Source organism: Astyanax mexicanus, chromosome 10 (genome assembly GCF_023375975.1).
Source record: "Astyanax mexicanus isolate ESR-SI-001 chromosome 10, AstMex3_surface, whole genome shotgun sequence".
Lineage (NCBI taxonomy): Eukaryota > Metazoa > Chordata > Actinopteri > Characiformes > Acestrorhamphidae > Astyanax > Astyanax mexicanus.
Genome location: NC_064417.1, coordinates 10,207,461 through 10,231,948, shown reverse-complemented (window position 1 = coordinate 10,231,948; position 24,488 = coordinate 10,207,461). Strand labels below are relative to the sequence as shown.

The following is a 24,488-nucleotide window of genomic DNA, read 5'->3' as shown; positions in this document are numbered from 1 at the left end:
ATCTGACTCCATGTTTTATACCCCAAATGACGTGAAACCTGTTGATGAGGCGTTGCTAAAATCATCTCATGTTAGCATGCACGTGTTAGTACTCAAGTTTCACGTGTCTGACTGGACCACTAGTATAGTGTTTGACCTTGACTGTGTTCTTCTAGAATGGAACATCATGGCACTATCTGTGTGTGTGCGTCACCCCCCGCTTTGAAGCAGAGGTTTTTAGGGAGGCACTCACTCACCAAAAGGCCGCTTTGATCTAAGAGCCTTTTCTGTAGCAATTTAGCCCCGTACCAGTCGAGTTGATGACCGTTAGTTAGGGTCATGCAGTAAACAAAATACTTCAAGCCTGAGCTACATCTCATATGTTATATGTTAATGTGTTAGTAACGCGTGGTTAGTCCGCCATATAATAAATCCTATGTGTTAGTAAATGTATCATGTGGGTTAATTTGTCATATAATAGAGTCTGTGTTAGTCACATGCCTGATCAAACAATGTTTTACTATATATGTAAAGAATATATTGTGATTATTGGTTAATCTTCTATATAATTGCGTGTAAAATACACTGTGAGTAAAAATGATCAAATATAATGTGAGTATTGGTTAATGCATATAAAATACAAGGTTTCACACAATGATTTTGTAATTATAGATACTAAGATAAGTAATCATAACTGAAAGATATTTGTCAATACACTTAAGGTAAAATAAACAGTTACTCTTCAGTAGATAGAAAGGGGGAGGGCAGTTAGGTAGATAGAAAGGGGGAGGGCAGATAGGTAGGTAGAAAGGGGGAGGGTAGATAGGTAGATAGAGAGGGGGAGGATAGGTAAATAGAAAGAGGGAGGATAGATTGAAAGGGGGGTATATAGGTAGAAAGATTAAAGGGGGGGTAGATGGGTAGATAGAAAAGGGGAGGGCTGATAGGTAGATAGAAAGGGGAGGATAGATAAATAGAAAGGGGGAGGGTAGATTGAAAGGGGGATAGATGCGTAGATAGTAATGGGGAGGGCAGATAGGTAGATAGAAAGGGGGAGGGTAGATAGAGAAGGGGAGGGCAGATAGGTAAATAGAAAGGGGGAGGGTAGATAGAAAGGGGGAGGGCAGATAGGTAAATAGAAAGGGGGAGGGTAGATAGAGAAGGGGAGGGCAGATAGGTAAATAGAAAGGGGGAGGGTAGATAGAAAGGGGGAGGGCAGATAGGTAAATAGAAAGGGGGAGGGTAGATAGAGAAGGGGAGGGCAGATAGGTAAATAGAAAGGGGGAGGGTAGATAGAGAAGGGGAGGGCAGATAGGTAGATAGACAGGGGGAGGGCAGTTAGGTAGATGGAGAGGGGGAGGATAGATAAATAGAAAGGGGAGGATAGATTGAAAGGGGGGTATATAGGTAGAAAGATTAAAAGGGGGTAGATGGGTAGGTAGAAAGGGGGAGGGGAGATAGGTAGATAGAGAGGGGGAGGGAAGATAGGTAGATAGAGAGGGGGAGGATAGGTAAATAGAAAGGGGGAAGGTAGATAGGTAGATAGAAAAGGGGAGGGCAGATAGGTAAGTAGAAAGGGGGAGGGTAGATAGAGAAGGGGAGGGCAGATAGGTAGATAGAAAGGGGGAGGGCAGTTAGGTAGATAGAAAGGGGGAGGGCAGATAGGTAGATAGAAAGGGGGAGGGCAGATAGGTAGATAGAAAGGGGGAAGGTAGATAGGTAGATAGAAAAGGGGAGGGCAGATAGGTAGATAGAAAGGGGGAGGGCAGTTAGGTAGATAGAAAGCGGAGGGCAGTTAGGTAGATAGAAAGGGGGAGGGCAGTTAGGTAGATAGAAAGGGGAGGGCAGTTAGGTAGATAGAAAGGGGGAGGGCAGTTAGGTAGATAGAAAGGGGGAGGGCAGATAGGTAGATAGAAAGGGGGAAGGTAGATAGGTAGATAGAGAGGGGGAGGGCAGATAGGTAGATAGAAAGGGGGAGGATAGATTGAAAGGGGATAGATGGGTAGATAGTAAGGGTGAGGGCAGATAGGTAGATAGAAAGGGAGAGGGCAGATGGGTAGATAGGAAGGGGAGGATGGGTAGATAGAGAGAGAGGGGGAGGGCAGATAGGTAAATAGAAAGGGGGAGGGCAGTTAGGTAGATAGAAAGGGGGAGGGCAGTTAGGTAGATAGAAAGGGGGAGGGCAGTTAGGCAGATAGAGAGGGGGAGGGCAGATAGGTACATAGAAAGGGGTAGGGCAGATGGGTAGATAGGAAGGGGAGGATAGATAAATAGAAAGAGGGAGGATAGATTAAAAGCGGGGCATAGATAGAACAGGAGAGGGCAGATAGGTAAATAGAGAGAGAGGGGCAGGGCAGATAGGTAGATAGAAAGGGGGAGTGCAGAGGAGGAGGGCAGTTAGGTAGATAGAAAGGGGGAGGGCAGTTAGGTAGATAGTAAGGGGGAGGGCAGTTAGGTAGATAGAAAGGGGGAGGGCAGTTAGGTAGATAGAAAGGGGGAGGGCAGTTAGGCAGATAGAGAGGGGGAGGGCAGATAGGTACATAGAAAGGGGGAGGGCAGTTAGGTAGATAGAAAGGGGGAGGGCAGTTAGGTAGATAGAAAGGGGAAGGACAGATAGGTAGATAGAGAGTTGGAGGATAGATATATAGAAAGGGGGAGGATAGATTGAAAGGGGGTAGATAGGTAGATAGAAAGGGGGAGTGCAGAGGAGGAGGGTAGATAGGTAGATAGAAAGGGGGAGGGCAGTTAGGTAGATAGAAAGGGGAAGGACAGATAGGTAGATAGAGAGTTGGAGGATAGATATATAGAAAGGGGGAGGATAGATTGAAAGGGGGTAGATAGGTAGATAGTAAGGGGGAGGGCAGGTAGGTAGATAGAAAGGGGGAGGGCAGATAGGTAGATAGAAAGGGGGAGGACAGATAGGTAGATAGAGAGTTGAAGGATATATATATAAAAAGTGGATAGATTGAAAGGGGGTAGATAGGTAGATAGTAAGGGGGAGGGCAGATAGGTAGGTAGAAAGGGGGAGATAGGTAGATAGAAAGGGGGAGGGTAGATAGGTAGATAGAGAGGGGGAGGGCAGTTAGATAGATAGAAAGGGGGAGGGCAGTTAGGTAGATAGAAAGGGGGAGGGTAGATAGGTAGATAGAGAGGGGGAGGGCAGTTAGATAGATAGAAAGGGGGAGGGTAGTTAGGTAGATAGAAAGGGGTGGCAGACAGGTAGATAGAGAGAGGAAGGATAGATAAATAGAAAGGGGGAAGGTAGATTGAAAGGGGGTAGATAGGTAGATAGAATGGGAGAGGGCAGATAGATAGATTGAGAGGAGAAGGGCAGGTAGATAGTGAGGGGGAGGGCAGTTAGGTAGATAGAAAGGGGGGGCAGACAGGTAGATAGAGAGGGGGAGGCTAGATAAATAGAAAAGGGGAAGATAGATTGAAAGGGGGTAGATAGGTAGATAGAATGGGAGAGGGCAGATAGGTAGATAGAGAGGGGAAGGGCAGGTAGATAGTGAGGGGGAGGGCAAATAGGTAGATAGAAAGGGGGAGGGCAGATAGGTAGATAGAAAGGGGGGTAGATAGGTAGGTAGAATGGGAGAGGGCAGATAGGTAGATAGAGAGGGGAGGGGAAGATAGATTGAAAGGGGGTAGATAGGTAGATAGAATGGGAGAGGGCAGAGGTAGATAGAGAGGGGAAGGGCAGGTAGATAGTGAGGGGGAGGGCAAATAGGTAGATAGAAAGGGGGAGGGCAGATAGGTAGATAGAAAGGGGGTAGATAGGTAGGTAGAATGGGAGAGGGCAGATAGGTAGATAGTGAGGGGGAGGGCAGTTAGGTAGATAGAAAGGGGGGGCAGACAGGTAGATAGAGAGGGGGAGGCTAGATAAATAGAAAAGGGGAAGATAGATTGAAAGGGGGTAGATAGGTAGATAGAATGGGAGAGGGCAGATAGGTAGATAGAGAGGGGAAGGGCAGGTAGATAGTGAGGGGGAGGGCAAATAGGTAGATAGAAAGGGGGAGGGCAGATAGGTAGATAGAAAGGGGGTAGATAGGTAGGTAGAATGGGAGAGGGCAGATAGGTAGATAGAGAGGGGAAGGGCAGGTAGATAGTGAGGGGGAGGGCAGATAGGTAGATAGAAATGGGAAGGGCAGATAGGTAGATAGAAAGTGGAGGGCAGATAGGTAGATAGAGGGGGGAGGATAGATAAATAGAAAGGGGAGGATAGATTGAAAGGGGGGTATATAGGTAGAAAGATTAAAAGGGGGGTAGATGGGTAGATAGAAAAGGGGAGGGCTGATAGGAAGGGGAGGATAGATAAATTGAAAGGGGGTAGATGCGTAGATAGTAATGGGGAGGGCAGATAGGTAGATAGAAAGGGGGAGGGCAGATAGGTAAATAGAAAGAGGGAGGGTAGATAGGTATATAGAGAAGGGGAGGGCAGATAGGTAGATAGAAAAGGGGAGGGCAGATAGGTAGATAGAAAGGGGGAGGGCAGGTAGGTAGATAGAAAGGGGGAAGGTAGAATAGTAGATAGAGAGGGGGAGGGCAGATAGGTAGATAGAAAGGGGGAGGGCAGATGGGTAGATAGGAAGGGGAGGATAGATTAAAAGGTGGGCATAGATAGAACGGGAGAGGGCAGATAGGTAGATAGAGAGAGAGGGGTAGGGCAGATAGGTAGATAGAAAGGGGGAGTGCAGATATGTAGATAGAGAGGAGGAGGGCAGGTAGATAGTCAGGGGGAGGGCAGATAGGTAAATAGAAAGGGGGAGGGCAGATGGGTAGATAGAGAGGGGGAGGATAGATTGAAAGGGGGTAGATGGGTAGATAGTAAGGGTGAGGGCAGATGGGTAGATAGTCAGGCGGAGGGCAGATAGGTAGATAGGAAGGGGAAGGATAGATAAATAGAAAGAGGGAGGATAGATTGAAAGGGGGGTAGATGGGTAGATAGAACGGGAGAGGGCAGATAGGTAGATAGAGAGAGAGGGGGAGGGTAGATAGGTAGATAGAAAGGGGGAGTGCAGATAGGTAGATAGAAAGGGGGAGGGTAGATAGGTAGATAGAAAGGGGGAGGGTAGATAGGTAGATAGAAAGGGGGAGGGCAGTTAGGTAGATAGAAAGGGGGAGGGCAGTTAGGTAGATAGAAAGGGGGGGCAGATAGGTAGATAGAAAGGGGGAAGGTAGATAGGTAGATAGAGAGGGGGAGGGTAGATAGAACGGGAGAGGGCAGATAGGTAGATAGAGAGAGAGGGGGAGGGTAGATAGGTAGATAGAAAGGGGGAGTGCAGATAGGTAGATAGAAAGGGGGAGGGCAGTTAGGTAGATAGAAAGGGGGAGGGCAGTTAGGTAGATAGAAAGGGGGGGCAGATAGGTAGATAGAAAGGGGGAAGGTAGATAGGTAGATAGAGAGGGGGAGGGCAGATAGGTAGATAGAGAGGGGAGGATAGATTGAAAGGGGGTAGATGGGTAGATAGTAAGGGTGAGGGCAGATTGGTAGATAGTCAGGCTGAGGGCAGATAGGTAGATAGTAAGGGGAAGGATAGATAAATAGAAAGAGGGAGGATATATTAAAAGGGGGGCATAGATAGAACGAGAGAGGGCAGATAGGTAGATAGAAAGAGAGGGGCAGGGCAGATAGGTAGGGGGAGGATAGATAAATAGAAAGAGGGAGGATAGATTAAAAGGGGGTACATGGGTAGATAGAAAAGGGAACGGTAGATAGGTAGATAGAGAGGGGGGCAGATAGGTAAATAGAAAGGGGGAGGGTAGATAGGTAGATAGAGAGGGGGAGGGCAGATAGGTAGATAGAAAAGGGGAGGGCAGATAGGTAGATAGAAAGGGGGAGGGTAGATAGGTAGATAGAAAAGGGGAGGGCAGATAGGTAGATAGCAAGGGCGCGGATAGATAAATAGAAAGAGGGAGGATAGATTGAAAGAGGGGTAGATTGGTAGATAGAGAGGGGGAGGGCAGATAGGTAGATAGAAAGGGGGAGGGCAGATAGGTAAATAGAAAGGGGAAGGGCAGATAGGTAGATAGAAAGGGGGAGGGTAGATAGGTAGATAGAAAGGGGGAGGGCAGATAGGTAGATGGAAAGGGGGAGGGTAGATAGATAGATAGAAAGGGGGAGGGTAGATAGGTAGATAGAAAGTAGGAGGATAGATAGAGAGGGAGAGGGCAGATAGGTAGATAGAAAGGGGGAGGGTAGATAGGTAGATAGAGAGGGGGCGGGAAGATTGGTAGGGGAGGATGGATAAATAGAAAGAGGGAGGAAAGATTGAAAGGGGGGTAGATGGGTAGATAGAAAAGGGAGGATAGATTGAAAGGGGAGGGTAGATATTTAGATAGAGAGGGGGAGGGCAGATCAGTAGATAGAAAGGGGGAGGGCAGATAGGTAGATAGAAAGTAGGAGGATAGATAGAGAGGGGGAGGGCAGATAGGTAGATAGAAAGGGGGAGGGTAGATGGGTAGATGGAGAGGGGGAGGTCAGATGGGTAGATAGAGAGGGGGAGGGCAGATAGGTAGGGGGAGGATAGATAAATAGAAAGAGGGAGGATAAATTAAAAGGTTGGGTAGATAGAAAAGGGGAGAGTAGATATGTAGATAGCAAGGGCGAAGATAGATAAATAGAAAGAGGGAGGATAGATTGAAAGAGGGGTAGATAGGTAGATAGAGAGGGGGAGGGCAGATAGGTAGATAGAAAAGGGGATGGCAAATAGGTAGATAGAAAGGGAGAGGGCAGATGGGTAGATAGGAAGGGGAGGATAGGTAGATAGAGAAGGGGAGGGCAGATATGTACACTCAAAAAAAACAGAGGTACGATATAAGTACTTTTTTGTACTCAGATAGGTACAAAAGCGAGGGGGAGGGCAGATAGGTAGATAGAAAGGGGGAGGATAGATTGAAAGGGTATAGATGGGTAGATAGTAAGGGTGAGGGCAGATAGGTAGATAGAAAGGGAGAAGGCAGATGGGTAGATAGAAAGGGGGAGGTTAGATAGGTAGATAGAAAAGGGGAGGGCAGATAGGTAGATAGAAAGGGGGAGGGCAGTTAGGTAGATAGAAAGGGGGAGGGCAGTTAGGTAGATAGAAAGGGGGAGGGCAGTTAGGTGGATAGAAAGGGGGAGGGCAGATAGGTAGATAGAAAGGGGGAAGGTAGATAGGTAGATATAGAGGGGGAGGGCAGATAGGTAGATAGAAAGGGGGAGGGCAGATGGGTAGATAAGAAGGGGAGGATAGATAAATAGAAAGAGGGAGGATAGATTAAAAGGGGGGCATAGATAGAACGGGAGAGGGCAGATAGGTAGATAGAGAGAGAGGGGCAGGGCAGATAGGTAGATAGAAAGGGGGAGTGCAGATATGTAGATAGAGAGGAGGAGGGTAGATAGGTAGATAGAAAGGGGGAGGGCAGTTAGGTAGATAGAAAGGGGGAGGGTAGATAGGTAGATAGAAAGGGGGAGGACAGATAGGTAGATAGAGAGTTGGAGGATAGATATATAGAAAGGGGGAGGATAGATTGAAAGGGGGTAGATAGGTAGATAGTAAGGGGGAGGGCAGATAGGTAGATAGAAAGGGGGAGGGCAGATAGGTAGATAGAAAGGGGGAGGGCAGTTAGGTAGATAGAAAGGGGGAGGGCAGTTAGGTAAATAGAAAGGGGTGGCAGACAGGTAGATAGAGAGAGGGAGGATAGATAAATAGAAAGGGGGAAGATAGATTGAAAGGGGGTAGATAGGTAGATAGAATGGGAGAGGGCAGATAGGTAGATAGAGAGGGGAAGGGCAGGTAGATAGTGAGGGGGAGGGCAAATAGGTAGATAGAAAGGGGGGGGCAGATAGGTAGATAGAAAGGGGGGTAGATAGGTAGGTAGAATGGGAGAGGTCAGATAGGTAGATAGAGAGGGGAAGGGCAGGTAGATAGTGAGGGGGAGGGCAGATAGGTAGATAGAAATGGGAAGGGCAGATAGGTAGATAGAAAGTGGAGGGCAGATAGGTAGATAGAGGGGGAGGATAGATAAATAGAAAGGGGAGGATAGATTGAAAGGGGGGTATATAGGTAGAAAGATTAAAAGGGGGGTAGATGGGTAGATAGAAAAGGGGAGGGCTGATAGGTAGATAGAAAGGGGAGGATAGATAAATAGAAAGGGGGAGGGTAGATTGAAAGGGGGTAGATGCGTAGATAGTAATGGGGAGGGCAGATAGGTAGATAGAAAGGGGGAGGGCAGATAGGTAAATAGAAAGAGGTAGGGTAGATAGGTAGATAGAGAAGGGGAGGGCAGATAGGTAGATAGAAAAGGGGAGGGCAGATAGGTAGATAGAAAGGGGGAGGGCAGTTAGGTAGATAGAAAGGGGGAGGGCAGTTAGGTAGATAGAAAGGGGGAGGGCAGGTAGGTAGATAGAAAGGGGGAAGGTAGATAGGTAGATAGAGAGGGGGAGGGCAGATCGGTAGATAGAAAGGGGGAGGGCAGATGGGTAGATATAGAGGGGGAGGATAGATAAATACACTCTAAGAAATATAAGTACAGATTTGTACTTAAAAGAGTACAAAGCTTGTCGCTGGGGCTGTACCTTATATTGAGGCACAAAAAAGTACCTTTCAGTGAAAGTCCTTTTTTGTACCCATGGTTTTTGTGGCAGTAAAGATTATAAAGATTATAAACATTATCATCAACTAAATATGGCTCAAAAACTTGATGATACAAAATTGTCTGGCTTTCAAATTAAAAAATGTGCAATTTAAATATATATAGTTTATTAGTACAGTGATGCAGAATACTGAATGTACCCTTTGGCTGGTTAAATGGTACAAATTTGTACTTATTGCTGTTAGAAATGACTTTGTACTTCAGAGGGAACAAATCTGACCCTGTAAAGACCAATATTGTACCTTTTGAGGGTACAATTATAAAGAGTGTACCTTCGAGTACAAAAAAGTACTCATATCGTACCTCTGTTTTTTAGAGTGTAGAAAGAGGGAGGATAGATTAAAAGGGGGGCATAGATAGAACGGGAGAGGGCAGATAGGTAGATAGAAAGAGAGGGGCAGGGCAGATAGGTAGGGGGAGGATAGATAAATAGAAAGAGGGAGGATAGATTAAAAAGGGGGTAGATGGGTAGATAGAAAAGGGAACGGTAGATAGGTAGAAAGAGAGGGGGGGCAGATAGGTAAATAGAAAGGGGGAGGGTAGATAGGTATATAGAGAGGGGGAGGGCAGATAGGTAGATAGAAAGGGGGAGGGTAGATAGGTAGATAGAAAAGGGGAGGGCAGATAGGTAGATAGCAAGGGCAGCGGATAGATAAATAGAAAGAGGGAGGATAGATTGAAAGAGGGGTAGATAGGTAGATAGAGAGGGGGAGGGCAGATAGGTAAATAGAAAGGGGGAGGATAGATAGAAAGGGGGAGCGCAGATAGGTAGATAGAAAGGGGAAGGGCAGATAGGTAGATGGAAAGGGGGAGGGTAGATAGATAGATAGAAAGGGGGAGGGTAGATAGGTAGATAGAAAGTAGGAGGATAGATAGAGATGGGGAGGGCAGATAGGTAGATAGAAAGGGGGAGGGTAGATAGGTAGATAGAGAGGGGGCGGGCAGATTGGTAGGGGGAGGATGGATAAATAGAAAGAGGGAGGAAAGATTGAAAGGGGGGTAGATGGGTAGATAGAAAGGGGAGGATAGATTGAAAGGGGGAGGGTAGATATTTAGATAGAGAGGGGTAAGGCCGATCGGTAGATAGAAAGGGGGAGGGCAGATAGGTAGATAGAAAGGGGGAGGGCAGATAGGTAGATAGAAAGTAGGAGGATAGATAAAGAGGGGGAGGGCAGATAGGTAGATAGAGAGAGAGGGGCAGGGCAGATAGGTAGATAGAAAGGGGGAGGGCAGATAGGTAGATAGAAAGGGGGAGGGTAGATGGGTAGATAGAGAGGGGGAGGGCAGATAGGTAGGGGGAGGATAGATAAATAGAAAGAGGGAGGATAAATTAAAAGGTTGGGTAGATAGAAAAGGGGAGGGTAGATAGGTAGATAGCAAGGGCGAGGATAGATAAATAGAAAGAGGGAGGATAGATTGAAAGAGGGGTAGATAGGTAGATAGAGAGGGGGAGGGCAGATAGGTAGATAGAGAGGGGGAGGGCAGATAGGTAGATAGAAAAGGGGATGGCAGATAGGTAGATAGAAATGAGGAGGGTAGATAAGTAGATGGAGAGGGGGAGGGCAGATATGTACACTCAAAAAAAACAGAGGTACGATATAAGTACTTTTTTGTACTCAGAGGTACACTCTTCATAATTGTACCCTCAATGGTACACTATTGGTCTTTACAGAGTCAGATTTGTTCCCTTTGAAGTGCAAAGTCATTCCTAACAGCAATAAGTACAAATTTGTACCATTTAACCAGCCAAAAGGTACAGTCATATTAAAAAGGTTTGGCACCCCTATTAATCTTAATCATTTTTAGTTCTAAATATTTGGATGTTTGCAACAGCCATTTCAGTTTGATATGTCTAATAACTGATGGACACAGTAATATTTCAGGATTGCAAAGAAGGTTTATTGTACTAACAGAAAATGTGCAATATGCTTTAAACCAAAATTTGACCGGTGCAAAAGTATGGGCACCCTTATCATTTTATTGATTTGAATACTCCTAACTACTTTTTACTGACTTACTGAAGCACAAAATTGGTTTGGTAACCTCATTGAGCTTTGAACTTCATAGCCAGGTGTATCCAATCATGAGAAAAGGTATTTAAGGTGGCCAATTGCAAGTTGTTCTCCTATTTGAATCTCCTCTGAAGAGTGGCATCATGGGCTCACTCTTTCTACGGCTCTGGCCCTGGATAACCGTTCCTCTTTCCGGTGAACTTGAGCTTCTGGCTGCTGTGCCTGTTTACGTGGTTTGGCGTGGTGAAGTGAGGCACAATTGTGAAGATTTGCGTGCTCTAATCAATTCAGTGATTGCTGTGGACAGTGTTGTGCCAGTTCACAGCTTTTCTGAACTAGTTCAAGTTCAGTTCATACATGCTCAAAGTGAACAGTTCAAGTTCAAAGTTCACAATTTAAATTCTGAACTAGTTCAAAGTTCAGTTCATTTTACTTTTTTCATGAGATATTCATATAAATACTTTTTTCACACTACAAGCTAGAAATCACTATACGTTCTTTGAAACTGCTCATCGTAGACATTTGCTCATGACACTGCAAGTTCCGATTTAAGGACTTTAAGCTCTTTTTAGCTGCTCCGGTTTTTGGGGTGCTGCTGCTTTCTCTTTTTGGTAAAGCTGTTTGATCCAGCTGTTATATTAATACAATTACAATACAATAACGGTCATTAGATTGTTGTTTTTGTCCATTCTTTTGTTTTGTTTATATATACATATTTACTTTGAGCGTGGCTTGGTTTGTTTAATTTCATCCCAAGGTGTGTTTTTCTGTTTTTTTTTTCGTGTTTTTTTTCAGTATTACAAGTTTTAGTCATTTTCTTTGGCTGTGTGGACAATTTCGTTTTTTTTTTTTTTTTGAAATTTGTTAGATTATATTTTTGTCAACATTTAGGGTTTATTTTCGTTTGTTATTTTTGTAATAATAGTAGTAAATACATAATTGATTTTTTTTTCTTTTTTATACGGGCGAATAACAAAAGTAACGGGACTTTTACTTTAAGTTACTTTTACTGGTAACTAGTTACTTTTATAGTGAAGTAACTCTGTTAGTAACTCTAGTTACTTTTTTGGAGAAGTAAGGAGTAACTGTAACTAATTACTTTTTCAAAGTAAGGTGCCCAGCACTGGAAATCATGTATTCTGTACTGAAACGCTTAATATTGTTATGTGTTTAAGATTGTAAGTTATAATTTTGTTCCTTATAAAATGTATAAAAATGTATACATTTTGATTTTGCTCAAATGCTCCGTATGAAATTATTTATCTTGGACTCCACTTCAGAGATTCTTAAGTTAAGTTATTCTTTTTTATTATTCAGAAATGGAACATGTGTATATATAAAGCATATACAGGTAGCTGTATCCAAATTGACACCTATACATATGATATGACAAAAATAGAATGGATCCAAGGGGGTTAATCCAGAGGTTATTATCTGGAATGGGAGTATAGGCACATAGCGGGTTAATGGAGATCCTACCTACTATATCAGTAAATGACTGTGTACCGCTAGAGGGAGCTAAACGGCTAAAAACTTAAATTAAAAATAGAAACTAACAACATAAAACAACCAGAACCTTAAAGTAATTTTGGAAAGTATAACACTTTTTTTTTGGTAATAAGCAAAGAAATTCTACCTGTATATTTAAATTTTTCAGATTTGCTAGCATTACTGCTACTGTGAGCTGACTGGTTGGTGAGCTGATGCTGGACCTACAAGTTAGAGTTTTTTTTTAAGTTTATAAAAACCGGAATTGTAAAGCATATAAACAATGATTGTGTTGGTACAGGAATATTTAATATTGTTCTGTGCTGATTAAATGAGTTGGAGCCCAATTGCTCCATATTGCTACTTTTTTATTTAACGCTAGTTAATAATTTTAGACCTTATTACTGCACTTTACCTGTCAGACCTCTAATTCTTCTTTTCACTGCTGAAACTGAGACCAGTCATTATAAGATGTGCTAAGGGCACTTTTGCCATGTGGATCAGCCAAACGCCTTTCTGTACCAGTTTTCTCCAGTTTCCAAGCGTCCTAACCCTAGTGTAAAAAACAGTACTCTCTGGCTTTATATGTATTTTCTATAAATACTAATACTTTTAATAGTTACAGAGTTAATTGTGTTTCTGTGTTCTCCAGCACTGCTTTGCTACAGACAAATGCTTAGTAAATTGACATTTTATAAATTAAACTTTCAAAGCTGTTTATTTATTTAGCTACTTACCAGCTGCTGTTAACCAATTATGTAAAAAAAAAAAAACATATTTTATTAATATATTTTTTTACAATACTATTTACTGTTTACTGAAATGTTGTACACTGGAGTTTGTACTATTTTCTGTTATTGAGTGGACCTTTAGTTTAAATAGCACTAAAACTTTTGACCGATAATATATATATATATATATATATATATATATATATATATATATATATATATATATATATATATATATATATAAATTAAAAACAGGAAAAGGTGACATAATCCAGCGCCTAAGGACTTTTATTGTGAAAAATATACGGAAGCGTTAAAGCCTGTTACGTTGGGTGTTTTGATGACTGAAAAATAATTTATTTGAGAGCTAGAGCAGCAAAGCGCGAAGTAGAAAGATGATCAAGGCTATTCTTATATTTAATAACCATGGGAAACCCAGGCTCATCAGATTCTACCAGTATTTCGTAAGTTATTGATTCCCTTTTTGCTGGCTGTCGGTTAGCTGTAGGTTAGCTGTCGGTTAGCTAGGGGTTAGCTGTGAGGCTCCTGGTACTTTTATAAAAATGAGCTGATTAATCAAAACCCCCTATCTGTATTTATTTTTCAGTGTGGATTTAATGTCAGTTTTATTGTGCTGTTCAGGAGCTCTTTCATTTACAATAGTGTTAGTAAAGCACTTTGCGTTGTAGCTATGAGTGATGTGTAGCTAAACCAGGTTAGCTTCTGTTAGGAGCTTCATATAGGTGAAGCACAGGTTTACACACATTTATAAAACCCATCTGCGAGTCATCATTATTATTATTATTATTATTATTATTATTATTATTATTATTATTATTATTATTATTATTATTACAACTGAAAATAAATATCACCACTGTGCTCCACATGCAGTGTTTGTGAATACTGCTTAACTGTACTGTATTACACCTTATCATTTATACAGTATATACTAAACATGTTAAGTATGGTATAGTGACACAGTGCAATACATTTGATAATACAAAATAACATATTAAAACAATATCATACATGAAAAAAACAATATTATGTTATGTTATGGTATATGTGAAGCAAGCCTATTGTATATTAAACCTTTGTTATTCAGGCTAATTTGTTTAAATATGTAAAGCATTTTACATTCCTAAAAATCCATCTTAAAACCAGCTGGTCCTCCAGAGAAAACATACCCTGTTCTGGTTAAGACATAGTTAATGAGCTAGCCTACCAGCGTAGATTGGTCTGGATGACCAGCTGGTCCTGAGCTGGATTTCTTAGCAGGGCTCTCTGTTGTATATTAAATTTTATGTAATAACTTAATAATACTCACAAATAGCCTGCAGGACAGGGGATTTTAGTAGCAGGACATGAAAACACTACCCTAATACATATAAAAAGAATTTCTGAGGTGCTATCTTTTAAAACATTGATGTATCTCCCCTCCTTTAGGCAGAGGACATGCAGCAGCAGATAATTCGAGAGACATTTCATCTGGTTTCCAAGAGGGATGACAACGTCTGCAATTTCCTTGAAGGAGGAAGGTGATGTGGTGTTTCAGTAATAACAAATTAAGGGTGTAATAATATACTCAGTTCACAACATGAGATATGATAATCTCATGATAATTTCATCTGTACGTTATGGCCTTACCTTGTAATGAAAATGAAATTTAATGCTGTTTGTATGGCGCCTTTGGTTTTTAAATAACACAGCTGCATTGAAAATAATACACATATCAAAGTTGCAGCCAGAAGGAAGTGTTTGACTGCAATGCAAAGATGTAGGTTAACAGAAACAATAAATTATTTAAGATTTAGACCAATATGGGCAATATTTATTAAACTACACATACAGAAGCAGTGGCTCATTCATGCGTAAAACCTGTGTAACACAACATGCCAGACGTCTTGATATAGAGTTGCAGAGGTTCCTAATGGTGTCGTGTGGTAATCCATTCATCCATCCAGCATGCAGTTTTCAGTAGGGTTGGAGCACGTCCTGGGTCGGGATATGTTTGGTGAAAGTAAGAGCATTTCCATACACGATGAAAAGAGAACTCAAGGGATTTACCCTGTTCCATGATGGGCACGTAATGGTATGTAGAGAGGCGAGTGAAGCCTATGGAAGCTGTGCTATGAACTGAAGTTGCTGCAGTTGGTCAGGTCCAGGTTCAGCAACAGTATGTACTGAAAGAATGAGGTCTGCTGACTACCAGAATATACTGAATATAGACCAGGATCTTTTCTTCCCTGATGGCACGGGCATATTCCAAGATGCCAGTGTAAGGATTTATGGGGCTTGAATTGTGAAGGAGTGATTCAGGGAGCATGAGAGATCATCATTTTCACACATGGATTGAGAGTTCACCACAGAGTGCAGACCTTAACCTCTTTGAGAATCTTTGGGATGTGCTGGAGAAGACTTTGTGCAGTGGTCAGACTCTACCATCATCAATGCTATTGGGGGGGTTGGGAAGCTTGTGGAAAAATAGCACAGCGAATACTTTTAAGTATTCTACTTAACATTTGCAAGATTTAAAAAAATATATGTTTTGTTTTTATTTTACAGAACATCACATTTGGAAATAAAACATGTATTGTCCACATACTAAGCTTTCTGGCTTTAATACATTTCATTTATATGCAACAAATAATTTATCTTTATTGTAGTGTAGGAGATGATTTGCTGATGTATAGAATTCCATTAAAGTTTGTAAAAGTTTTATTGGCTTTATATGAGATGGGTAGAGACTGCAAGTGTAGTACTTTTATTGTTGACAATAAAGTTTGTGTCATGAAAGTAGTAATTTCTGTCATGTTTTTATCTTTGCAGTCTGATTGGTGGCTCAGACTACAAGCTGATTTACAGACACTACGCTACACTTTACTTTGTGTTTTGTGTCGACTCATCAGAGAGTGAACTGGGGATTTTAGATCTTATACAGGTAAACACAAATAACACAGAAACCTGTAATCATCAGAAACAGGGTTCTTATTCTGAGGAGTTACACTGTATTATTAAACTAAATCATTTTGTCTTTATATAAAAGTAGACATTTTACTATATATTGTGACACACACAGAGTATGCAGTGCTTTGCGGAGTTGTTCTAACTGGTTTTAAAGAAACTACATTCAGCACCACCCTGTTTATTTCCCCATAAATTTATATTAGACTTACAAATTTATATGAAAAGGATAACTGATTTTAGTGTAATGTCATGCTATTAATGTCCTACAGTGTTACAGATTTGAAGCAGGTCTCATATGAGCCAAAGTCCATTACATACTTTTCTCATTTTTACAGTTTAAAGTAGACTCCATGTCCATAAACACAATTCCACACTGTATCGTAATTTTGACAGGCATATCATGCTTCACACCATATTTAAGAAAACGCAGACAGTCCTGCATTAATAAAAGGTTTTATTTCCTTTATTCATGACTGGAATTGTTTTTATGTTTCTTTGCATTGAAAATAATTTATAGTGGTTACAGAGTAGGTCTAATTCATAGTAAATACTGAATAATTATAAATGCTGTAAATGCAATAATTCAGAGCAGATACTTAATATCCATTACTGAAAATGTCTTAATGGATAGTGAATAGTTCATTATATATACTAAAATATTCATAGTGAATATTATAAATACTGTATGTGTTCATTCAATCTATAATTCTACAAAGTTTATTAGTTTGGTCTACTCAGAATAAATCTGGCTCTGATGTCTCCTCATACTGAATTAAAGAGTTAAACACGTTTCAAACTGATTAATGATGTGCCACAAAAGAGGAAACAGAATTAAAGAGGAAGCAGTCAAGTTTCAGATAGGCTTGGAAGCACAAACTATACAGGAACAAAACAAAGAAACAGATTGACCTGTGTGTGTGTGTTGTGTGTGTTTTGTGTGTTCCTCTGCAGGTGTTTGTGGAGACACTGGATAAATGCTTTGAAAATGTCTGTGAGCTGGACCTGATCTTCCACATGGACAAAGTGAGTCCACTTAGTAGTTGCTGCTGAAATTAACTATTTCTTTTTTTTTTTTTCTTATTTCACTAGGCATCAAACATGAAAGATATTTTTGGGAGCAATATACAGTCATGTGTATGAGGTACACACTAACAGCATGTCATTTAATCAGGAGTGCCCGAAGTTTTGCACTTATGAACTTGCATACAACTATGTGTATGTACTTGCATGCGTGTACTAGGGGTGGGCGATATGGCTCTAAAATAATATCACAATATTTCAGGGTATTTTTGCGATAACGATATACTTGGCAATATAGGAAAACAGAAAAATAATTCATTCATTTCAGGAATATAGTATAAGAGTATAACAGTATAATCATAATATGGCAAAATAAATTATATGGCATAAAATAATATAATGCAGCAAAAAATATTGCAGAATATTTTCATGCATATAAACTGCAAACAAAAACTATAAACTAAAACAATTATACAATAAACACACTTAAAGCTTCACAGTAAATAATGGACTACATTTAAGACAAACCATCCCTATTGTCACAATATGAATTTTTGTATTTCTGTGTCACGATATATTGTATACGATATAATATTGCCCACCCCTAGCGTGTACACATATATTTATAAACCTAGTTCACATATATACAGTACAACAACCTGTGTAACCTGTATTGGACACTATCGACAGACAAAACAGTGTAGCATCCACACAGGACTGAAAATGTATGTAAGTACATTACATACAGAAGTATGTAAGTATCACAAATAGGAATACACAGTCAGCTTATATAACATATGTGAGCACAGCAGTTACTGAGGTAGATAATACAATACTTTAGTAGTAAAGCCTTTTAGCTGCAATGTTTGCTATTAAATGTGCAGGAGGTGATGTGTGTGTGTGCGCGTGTGAGTGTGACAGAGGTATCAGTCCTTGGTGTTGCATTGACATGATTTGACCATAAAGGTTTTATGGAGTGTAATATTAGCTTTATTCTCTCTGGTATCTAATCTCAGAGGCTTTTGTTATCACCTCGTTTTATGGGAAAGGATTTAATATACCTGGCTGACACTTTATAACTCTGTGAAGAATGTTCTAGCTGTCCTTGTTCTGTAAACTACATTTACAGCTTTAAGGTAGACTAACACTTAGTATTTAGCACCAAGTGTGCTGTAAATTAGCTGTAGCTGTAAATGTTTAACATTTAGAATGAACGTCAACAACAAGAAGTTAGTGATAAATAAGTGTAACTCTCTTTACCTCTAGAACTTAATTGACATAATGTCAGTGATGAGTGAGTATGTTTATCTGTAGTTAACTGCTTATAACATTACAATTAGTGCTGGGCTGTATAAACAAATATGTATATCACAGTATTTTTCAAGATTTTGATCTTGACGGCATATTAAAGTATTTTTATTATTTTATTTCATTTATTTATATTTTTTGCATGACTGGGCTTTAATATAGGTTTGAGACTTATGGTACTGTTCGGAAAACATATAATATAAAACACTAAAAGCTTTAAATTAAGGCTGTGATTACTATGATTTGACTACTTTCCCCACAAAATTACACAATATATAAAGAAATCAGTGTTCATTAACAAAGAAACAGCCGAAGAATTTAAACAATAGATCTTAAAAAGAGATACACCAACAGTTTAACACAACTTCCTTTACAAAACTGAATATTTTAAATAGTTCCATAAATACTATGATTGGACAATGTTTAAGTGTTCAAAAGAGATATTTCTCAAATTTTCTGTTGCACAAGTAAGACACAGGTTTAATATCAATTTACATTATGTTATTCTTAAAGCCATTAGAGGCATTACAGTGTTAAAATCAGCCACACTTCTCTCTTCTTCCAGTTGAAAAATACATTTAATTCAGTGTGAATTAAAACTATCCCTCAAGCTACAGTATAAATATATTTAAAAAGGTTATAGTTACTGCTCATACAGCAGCAGAAGCTCCAAAGATAATATGCTGTTTTCATTTATTTAAAGGCAGGATGGAGCGTTTAACTACACAGAGCTAAGCTACCATTACTCCAGTGTATTAGCTTGTTATGCTAACTGGCTACTGCTAGAGTTGTATCTGCTTCTTCTGTGTTCTACACAGTGCTCTGCAGCACCCCTAGCAGTGTGGCAGTATGTAAAAAATGCATACCGGTTTAATTCCCGGATAAACCAATATACCTCCCAGCACTAATTACCATAAACCCAAATATTCATCAAGTCAGTGGTCACTAAGTTTGTTTACTCTATGGGTCAGTTTTTCATACATGGATTACGACAAAGACTTTATTTTCCTTTCTCCATGTAAAATATTGTGTAGTCCATGACTAGGCTTAATCTGGGAAACTGCCTCTATATAATATTTAGAAAACAAAATAACAAATCAAGTCAGTGGTCCGTGAGTATGACCTGTAAAACTCTATTTAATTTTAGAATGAATCAAATAGTCAGTAGTCAGTGTTTATAAGACTGCTACAGCCTGTTTGTGGACTTTTTGGACAGTGTAAAGTTTACCTTTGCAAAGGGGTTACACACTGTACTGTAATCAGTACACCCATATATGCCACTGTAATCCCCCTAAGAGTATATATGATTGTGTGTGTGTGTGTGTGTGTTGCAGGTGCATTATATTCTGCAGGAGGTGGTAATGGGTGGGATGGTGCTGGAGACCAATATGAATGAGATTGTGGCCCAGGTGGAGCTGCAAAACCGGATGGAAAAATCTGAGGTGAGTCATTTTTCCTAATGTTCAACACACCAGTCAGAACTGCTTTCCCAATAGACCACTGCAGTTGTTTTTTTAATGTTGTAGTTAGCACCATGTTGTTTATGCCCATATTTGGGGTACCGCGTCTGAGGAATGAAAAAATAAATGGGCTTTTCAAAAATCCGCCTCTTATCACATTCTGTGGTAAATAAAAATATTCAGAACACTGTTTGTTCTATTCTGTGTATATTTTACTTCTACATATCATTGGATCCTCTGAATTACGAGATCGTAATAAGAAAAATGCAAGCTTTAAGCTAATGCTTAAAGACTCGATTTTGACTCGTTTTTGTTTTTGCTACACCAGCAAACAACGGCCGAATTGCATTTTAGATTCTTCTACTTCTTCACAGAGAATCATTGAAGCATTCAGAGAGGTAAAAACACTTTCAGTATGGTGATGTTGAGCAGTGTAGTCTGTGTTAGAGCTTTAAAAGGCAGATAATAAGAGAAAGTGAGCTTTAGCTGGTTCTTAGTTCAGGAACAGTGCTTCCCCATGGGGTTTAGTATTTATTTACGGCCAGTGGTTAATACTAATTACAGCACACCTGATTCAAATAATCAACTAATAACTAACTAATCAACTAAGTAACTGAGGTGAGCTATGTGATACAGCAGGAAAACTAGCAGGACAGAGCTAACTAACTGAAGAACCATAGAGTCTAAAACACTTAATGTAAAAAGGCTTAGTATGGCTTTACTTTCCACTGAAACCTGTTGAGGACAAACCTTAACGTGACTTAATGTACTAAAACAATGAGCCAGAAACACCAAACTTCTCTAATTTATTTCACTGCATAATAAACTTAATCAGAATCTCAATAAGATAAACCACCCCTGAACTGTAACCCACATTACTGACCCGCTGTAAAATCCAGGGAGTAAAAACAGTCAATGATGTATTTGGAGTTTGCTGGTGTAGCTGGTCTGTCTGTGTAACCAGGGTGTGAAATCAGGATGTGCAGAGCAGCGTGTAGAACAGCCAAACACGCCACTATCATTGGTCTCAGCTACACTGGTAAAACCTGCTACAGCGTTTAAAGCTGGATCTGGAGTAACACTGTCCTGTTTTAAAGATTTTATGCTGTACCACTCTCAGCTCTCCTCAGAGAGGGCAGTTTGTTTATTATTTGGATCAGCTGGGTGTAATACGCTGTAAACATATGGTCGGAGTTCGCTGGTGTTGCGCCAAAAAGAGTCCCCTGCCGTTCTCTGCCTCTGCACTGGGAGGACCGTCCACTCCGCTGCAGCATTGCCTAAACATTTTTCTCATTATGACTAAAACGATCTCGAAGAGTTGTTCAGAAGTAAAATGTACACAGAATAAAAGGTAAAGGACTCTGAACATATTTATTTACCACAGAATGTGATAGAGGCCAGTTTTTGAGAAGCCCATTCATTTTCCTCATAAGGAAAGACCACATAGACACGCAAGCTATACAAGGACTACAGAATTATGCAAAACTGCAGTGGTCTATAGAACTGTTTACCCAATTAGAAACAAATTAATCTATTCTAAGAACAGCAGTCCAAACCTCTTTTCTCCAGGTCTCTCTTTTTTTGAAGTGCCTCTAATTATGCAGTTACACGTTAATAATTATTAAAAAACATTGTAGCAATGTACCAACTAGTAGATGGTTCTATATAGAATGGTTCTATTTTGAACCAAAAGTAGTGCCACTGTGGTTACAAGACAAACATTTGTCAGTACTGTGTAGAACCCATTGTTTCTCTAAAGGTTGTATTGTTGTGTTTCCTGCAGGGTGGGCTGTCTGCTGCTCCTGCACGGGCCGTCTCAGCAGTCAAGAACATGAACCTTCCAGAAATCCCTCGCAACATCAACATAGGAGACATCAACATTAAAGTACCCAGCCTGTCCCCATTCTGAGTCTGCTTCTCTTACGATGAATCCTGAATATCAACACTGACTGACCTGTTTAGGCTCCGTCTACAAACATGCTTTCATAGCTACAATTGTTTGTTTGGATAGCTTTTATAGAACTCCTATTCACCCTAATGAGAGACTGTAGCTCCACCTTAGTGTATATTGCAGTATCGACCTGCAACATGTTAATTATATTCACCCTAATGAGAGACTGTAGCTCATTAGGGTGAATATATATTAATAAAACTTTAAATATAGGTATTGTGATAAGGTGAGGTGGATCTACAATCTCATATTACGCCTAAAAGGGATTTTTTTATAGCATTCTGTTAAACGTGTCCTTTCTAACATTAGCAGCTACTGTAAAGCACGTTTTTAGGCAGAGTCTATACAGATAAAATACCCTCTTCATGATCTTCTTGGACTGACTGCTGACCATAACCTACAGACTGTTACACTGGAGCGCAGCACAGTCCAAAATTACTATTCCACGGTTAAAATGTGTTACATGTGTCGTTCATTTCAGCCAGCCATTTTTAATGTTGTTGATTTTTGTAGTTTTGTAGATTGTTTTGTTTATTTGTAATTGTTCAATGTGGCAACATTCCAGTGTCAGGAATCATATTTCTGCCCCTGTTCATATAGCCAAATCTACAAATATTACCAATCAATGATATGTTTATTTATACTGTATGCTTTATGTTCTGTAATTAAAACTTGTCCAGATGTATGGTTTCCGGTTGTGTTTATTTATTAATGAGAACCGTTAAAATATAAATTTATTGTAGCTTCTCTCATTCAAACAAGCTCTTGCATTTTATACATTTTACCTGTTCAATTTAGTAAATACAACTTCGAATCAGAAAAGATTGGAACAGTATAGAAAATGCAAATAAATTCAAATGTAGGCTTGTCTGGTCAACTTAATTTAATTTGTTTCCAAAAATAGTTGGAAAGGAGGCATTTTAGGGCTAGTAAAGAAGGAAAAAAATATAAAAAAGCACACCATGCATTTTACAAAAACCCACATGCTGCACTCATTTCAAAGGTGTGGCTATACCAAAATGTCTTTTAATTGTTGTAAGATGAAACACTTAATAAAAGATTAAAATTTAAATTTCTAGATGCTAATTAATGATTTAATAATGAACAACACAAGTTTTGTACATTTCTCGTCTGTGGCAGCATGAATTGCAGGAACTACTTTTTATTACAATATCCTGACTCTATACCTTTGATATGTGACTGAAAAAAAAAAATCTGGTCTTAAAACTGGTAAACTGGTTAACAATGTCTTAGGTATCAGGTGGTATATTCTTAAACATTGTTCACGTTTCGTTTTGCGAAACTTTGGAAAACAACTGCAGAACTGGCTCACCCCTTTCTCATGCCATGTGTTAGTTTTTTCACTATTCCTTAGAATTGATCGATCACTTTCAGGAAACACACCCTGATTAGATAAATCAGGTGTGTTGGGAGCTGACAAAGCACTAAATATACTGGGGTATACTGGCATTGAGAAACACTGCTTTATTGCATCTTATTACCTGCAGTAAAACAAGCTACACCTGTTACTTTGCTGTGTTTATGATTTAATTACAATTTGCTACATTTTATACAAAGGTACAAAGCTCATATTTAATGGCATTGCAGGATACTGACTGAAAAACTAGTTTTAGGTAATGCAGATGTCACAACTTCATTAGGTCACTTGACACAGAACTTTATGACCTGATGGCAGTTTTTCACATATATAAATATACTCATCATCAAAAATGAATTGCACTCAGAAGGAATCAACCAACAGTAATGAAACCTGGTGGGTAATTGTGTGAAGGCACTGTGGCCAGTGCCAAGATCAATATTCCCCACCCATATTTCTTCTAAGCAAAGGAAATGGAACATGCTTTTGCCCAGGTGTTTCTTGACACATTGGTTATTCCAACAATAAATGGCACTGAATGTGCTATTTATAGGTTTTGAATAAATAGGTTTTGCCTGTGCAGACTGTGCATTAATAGTTTGTGGAGAAACCAACATGAAACATTAGAGAGCTGCCTATGGGCGAAAACCATGTAATTGTGAAGCTGAGAGAAGATAGAAAATCAATCAGAGCCATTGCTCAAATGTTGGCCATGGCCAGTGCAACCGTTTGGAATGTCCTGAAGATGAAAGTTGTCACTGGTGTACTGCATAAACAGTCAAACAGGTAGACCAATGACCACGACTGCTAGCTCCTCCACCACACGCTTTTCTTTATTGATGATGTTATGCAGAATGGAAACAGTACAATTAACATTTTGATTGTTAATTCAAAGAAACTTGTTTACTTTGGGGGGCTTTATTACAATAATAGTGGAGAAATCTGGAGACAGATCTGCCCCACTGTTGTACAGTGTTTATACAGAAACTTGTTCTACTGAACCTGTTTAACCACACAAAGGTCCTTTAAAATAATTATCACAAATATGTGGGAGGAAGAGAGCTAATGGAACAGTAGAGAGCACAGATAACAGTCACACTATAACTGACTTTATCTCTGAGATCTTATAAAGGTATCTGCTGAGATAAGAGCCTGTCAAAGGTCTGGAGTTATCTGATAGAATGTGCACAGTCACTTGGTCACACTCCTCATAAAAGTATTCATAAAACTCTCTCTGAACGGCTGCCGCCAATCTCTCTGTCTTTATTGTGCTTTTGCTTCTTAAAAAAGTATAATGGGAAGGGGAGCCGCAGACAAACAGCCCTCCAGCACAGAAGGTTGTTGAACCCAATTGCAGAACAACAGATCTCAAATCAGGTTAACCCATGAAGAAAGAAAAAATAAATAAAAATCAAACCATAGTTAGGATCAAACCTGGGTTGTGGGAGTTGAGTCACAACACACATTTTATTTTATTGTTTCTTACATTTTCTGTGACTTTAATTTAATCGCAGCCTGATATATCTGAATGTAAGATATTTCTAGTTTTGAGACAGGGGC

The 24,488-nt window shown here is 39.9% G+C and overlaps 1 protein-coding gene across 2 annotated transcripts in view; it reads left to right on the top strand.

Annotated features, from left to right (window-relative positions):
• Nucleotides 1-22,233, top strand: part of ap3s2 (adaptor related protein complex 3 subunit sigma 2) — a 28,010-nt gene extending 5,777 nt beyond the window's left edge. Inside the window, exons 1-6 of one of the 2 annotated variants that reach the window (XM_022683970.2) lie at nt 13,130-13,305; nt 14,291-14,382; nt 15,674-15,785; nt 16,763-16,834; nt 19,474-19,581; nt 21,383-22,233. In XM_022683970.2, the coding sequence (XP_022539691.1) occupies nt 13,237-13,305; nt 14,291-14,382; nt 15,674-15,785; nt 16,763-16,834; nt 19,474-19,581; nt 21,383-21,508 (579 nt within the window). In that variant the 5' untranslated portion in view covers nt 13,130-13,236 and the 3' untranslated portion in view covers nt 21,509-22,233. Of the gene's footprint in view, nt 1-13,129; nt 13,306-14,290; nt 14,383-15,673; nt 15,786-16,762; nt 16,835-19,473; nt 19,582-21,382 lie in introns of those variants that run through there. The other variant, XM_049484203.1, reaches the window with a different exon arrangement.
• The last annotated feature ends 2,255 nt before the right edge of the window (nt 22,234-24,488 follow it).